This window comes from Serinus canaria, chromosome 5, assembly GCF_022539315.1.
Source record: "Serinus canaria isolate serCan28SL12 chromosome 5, serCan2020, whole genome shotgun sequence".
NCBI lineage: Eukaryota > Metazoa > Chordata > Aves > Passeriformes > Fringillidae > Serinus > Serinus canaria.
Window position 1 is genome coordinate 1,219,427 of NC_066319.1, and position 4,021 is coordinate 1,223,447.

General features: G+C 46.9%; 1 protein-coding gene across 1 annotated transcript; it reads right to left on the reverse strand.

The window, feature by feature from the left end:
* Positions 1-291: 291 nt before the first annotated feature.
* KCNA4 (potassium voltage-gated channel subfamily A member 4) lies at positions 292-3,575 on the reverse strand. Its single transcript, XM_009097043.4, has one exon. It carries the CDS (start codon positions 2,792-2,794, stop codon positions 827-829), a length of 1,968 nt encoding a protein of 655 aa, XP_009095291.2. The 5' UTR covers positions 2,795-3,575; the 3' UTR covers positions 292-826.
* Positions 3,576-4,021: the final 446 nt, after the last annotated feature.

A 4,021-nucleotide genomic window follows, 5' to 3' on the forward strand; every position in this document is an offset into this window, starting at 1 on the left:
TCACAGAGAAAGAAGAAACAATAAAATATGATGCAGAATTCACTCTCCCAATGATTGTCATTGAACTATTACATTAGTAAACATTCACAGTATGAAGTCTCTTTCAATATATCTCCAGCATATAAAGTAGTGCAAAAAAGCATTCCAGTCATTTTGCCTTTGCAGTCAGACCAGGTTTAACAATTCTCTTACTTCATTTCTTTCATTATTAGACAACAAATGCTGCAATGCCTCCAAAGAGAGTTATAAAAATAAACAATTTCTGGAGGGTAAACAGCCTTTCCAAAGTAAATTTCCAGTTAAAAACAAGCATTATAGATTTAAAAAAAAAAAAAATTTAGATCTATCTTCTGTAGAATATCTTTTTACAATAAATTTACCATTTGAAAAACAATGACTATGGTATCCAATGATTTATGGTAGCTGCTATTAAAGCACTGATAAATAGATAAATGACTACCAAACTTCATTGTTTCTTACATAGTAAATACCTCTGAATGCCAACTTTTACCACAGAGCTGTTATTAGTGATGTCGACAGTTCATGCACCCACTTTAAAACTGACTTGGTTTTAATAAATTTTTCAGCCTCATGTGCAAAACACTTGCATTCTAATAAAAATATAAAGTCTGAAATTTTTTCAGATCTAGCAACCCTTTCCTCAAGTTGTACCACTTACTTGATATGTAATACATGTTCAGCAATGCTTTTTATTTGTATTTAACCATTAAATGGCATACTACTGTATGCTGCAGACTCTTGTTTGCATATTTCGTTATTTTCACTGCACTCTTTAATGCATAAATATATTTGGAAACACTCAAAACTACACATCAGTTTCCACAGAATTTGAATTTACACAGTTTTTCTTCTCTGACTCACTGCTATTCCCCGTGTCCTGACTTTTAGTCTCCTTTACACAAAGAGATTCCTTAACTCCTTCTTCCATCTCCAAATACTCTGATTTATCCTCTGTGGATGAAGATGATGCACTCCTAAATTTCTTCAGTAAATTTGTAGGGAGGTAAGGGCAGCTGACAGCATTTTGCATCATCTGCGTGTGCTCTTCGTTCTCAGTTTCTCTGTGGTAGAAATAGTTAAAATTGGAGACAATCACTGGCACTGGTAAAGCAATGGTTAACACTCCTGCAATGGCACACAGGGACCCGACTATCTTCCCACCCACGGTTATGGGTTTCATGTCCCCATAACCGACCGTAGTCATGGTCACTACGGCCCACCAAAAGGCATCTGGGATGCTTTGAAAATGGGTGGCAGGCTCGTCAGCTTCTGCAAAGTAAACAGCACTGGAAAACAAAATGACTCCAATAAAAAGGAAGAAGATGAGGAGGCCAAGTTCCCTCATGCTGGCCCTGAGCGTGTGACCCAGGATCTGCAAACCCTTGGAGTGCCTGGAGAGCTTGAAGATGCGAAACACCCTGACCAGACGGATGATCCTCAGGATGGCAAAGGACATGGCCTGCTGGCTGCCCTGCTCCTGTGCCAGGTCCGTGCCCAGGGTGATGAAGTAAGGCAAGATGGACACAATGTCTATGATGTTCATGACGTTCTTGAAGAAGTGTGCTTTGCTGGGACACGCAAAGCAGCGCACTGTAAACTCAAAGGAGAACCAGATGATGCACACGGTCTCTACAATGAAAAAAGGGTCATTGAAGATGGTGTGCTCCCCGGCGTCCAGGCGGAGAGACTCGTTGGAAAGTCCCTTCCCTAAGCTCAGGGACATGACGAATTCCTTGTCATCTCTGAACTCTGGTAAAGTCTCCAGACAAAAGATGACGATGGAGATCAAGATGACCAAGACAGAGACAATGGCGATGCCTCTGGCTGGACTGGAGCTTTCCGGGTACTCAAACAGCAGCCAAACCTGCCTCTTAAACTCATTCTCCGGCAAAACCTTTTCCTCTTCCTCTTTGACAAAACCTTCATCCTCCCTGAACTTGAGCATGGCCTCCTCCCCAAGCTGGTAGAACTTCACCTCCTCAGAGAAGATGTCAAAGGGCACATTGACAGGCCTCTTCAGCCGGCCACCGCTCTGGTAGTAGTACAGGATGGCGTCAAAGCTGGGCCGGTTCCTGTCGAAGAAGTACTCGTTCCTGAGAGGATCGAAGTACCTGCCCCGCTTGGCTGGATCCCCCAGCAGCGTCTCCGGGAACTGAGCTAAGGTCTTCAGCTGGGTCTCGAAGCGCAGCCCCGACACGTTGATCACCACGCGCTCGCAGCACTCGTACTCGCTGTAGCGGACGGAGCTGTAACCCCCGGGGCCTCCGCCATCATCGGGCGGCTGGTCCGAGTATGAAAACTCATCCTCCCCATAGTCATCGCTGTAGTAGAGCTTCCCTTCCTCCTCGTCGTCTTCATCCTCGTCTTCATCCTCCTCCTCCTCCTCACTCAAGTCCTTCAGTATTCTCTCCTCGGAACCACTGAGCGGCAGCAGCTCGGAGCAGGGGAAGGAGGCCCCGCACTCCCTGCTGCCCAGGTGGTGGCTCCTCTTCTTGCCCTTCTTCCTCCTCTTGCCGCTCTGCCGGCGGGGCAGGCCGCCGGAGCACGAGGAGGAGGCCCCGCGGGCCTGCTCCTGGTGGTAGTGGTGGTAAGGTCCCCCTCCGCCCGCCGCCCCACCTTCCACCGCCGCCGGGGCCGCCGCCACGGCCGCCGCTGCCGCCGCCCGGGACTGGGCCAGCCGCTCCCGCTCGCGGGCCCGCGCCTGGGCCGCGTATCCGTAGGGCATGTGGGTGTTGCAGCCGGAGCTGTCCGCACTCACCATGGCGACCTCCATCTTGCAACTCCTGTTTTGGTTTGTGGGCGCTTGCCCTGATGAGGTTTTGTGCTATTTACAGCGTGGCTGTGACTTTCGCAGCCGGGAAGCTCAAAGCCATCTACGTTCGGAGGACGGTCCCCTGCGCGTCGAGCGGGGCAACGTGGCACTGAACCTGTACTTTGGAAAGCCACAGAGACGCATTTTCCTGTTCTCCAGAAGGTTTGACACAAACTACTGCTTTGCTAATGAGAAAAGATGAAATTCTAAGATTGGACCAGAGAACAGCTGAGACCTTGTTCTTCCATCCACCAAGCCCCTTTATTTTCATTTATCTCCTGGAGCCATCACAGCTGTACCTGATCAGAATCATGACTGCCTCGAAGGCTATAAAGGCTTCATTCCTCAGGAAAAAAAAAAAAAAAAAAAGCAAACCAAAGGGTACCTGTTTGCAGATGGTTTTAGCTCATCATTGAAACCAAATGCAAATAGTCTCTTTCCTCATTATTTGTTCCTGGTAATGCTTTGGCCTAGCACACTTACTGTTTAATGTCATTTCTTGGAGAGCTGAAGTTAATTCCAGCCATCACTTCATTTACACAGTGAGGAGGTCTTTGCAAATGCTTTCTTCAGCCTGTCAACAATGTCTCAAACCTGGGAGCAGCACCCAGGGCATCAGCAGCAGTGGTAAGAGGAGGAGGAGGCGGTGGAGGAGGAGGAGATGAAGACTGAGAAACTGGCTCTGAGGTCCCCATAGGACACAAGGGAGTGGATGGGTCACCCTTTGGTTATGGTCATGCAGAAGAAGCACTTAACCTGAGGCACATGCACAAACACACAAAAATAAACAAAACAAAAAAGGAAAAGATTGGATTGTTTTCCTAAAAGGTCACAGCGATCAAATGAAACTGTGTCATCTATTACCATGGCATTCAAATCTTCTCCTGCCCACAGTATTCACACTTCTACATTACACACACACCCACATCACATGCACAGAGATTTTGAACGACTCTGTGGGTAAGGATGTGGGTGGGTATGTCACATATATATAGAGACAGATACAAAATCCCCACCCATATAAGCACTTGCATCCATACACAAACATATGCATGCTCCTGAAACACCAACACACATAAACACTAATAAAAATACTGCAACACACAATGCATTCAGGCCTTTGAGCACATACGTAAGAGATACACCTACATATATCCATACGGAACATTAAAGAATAAATGTATCTAG

Excerpts from the sequence above, each read along its gene's own strand:
- KCNA4 (XM_009097043.4), bottom strand. The coding sequence starts at position 2,794 with ATGGAGGTCGCCATGGTGAGTGCGGACAGCTCCGGCTGCAACACCCAC.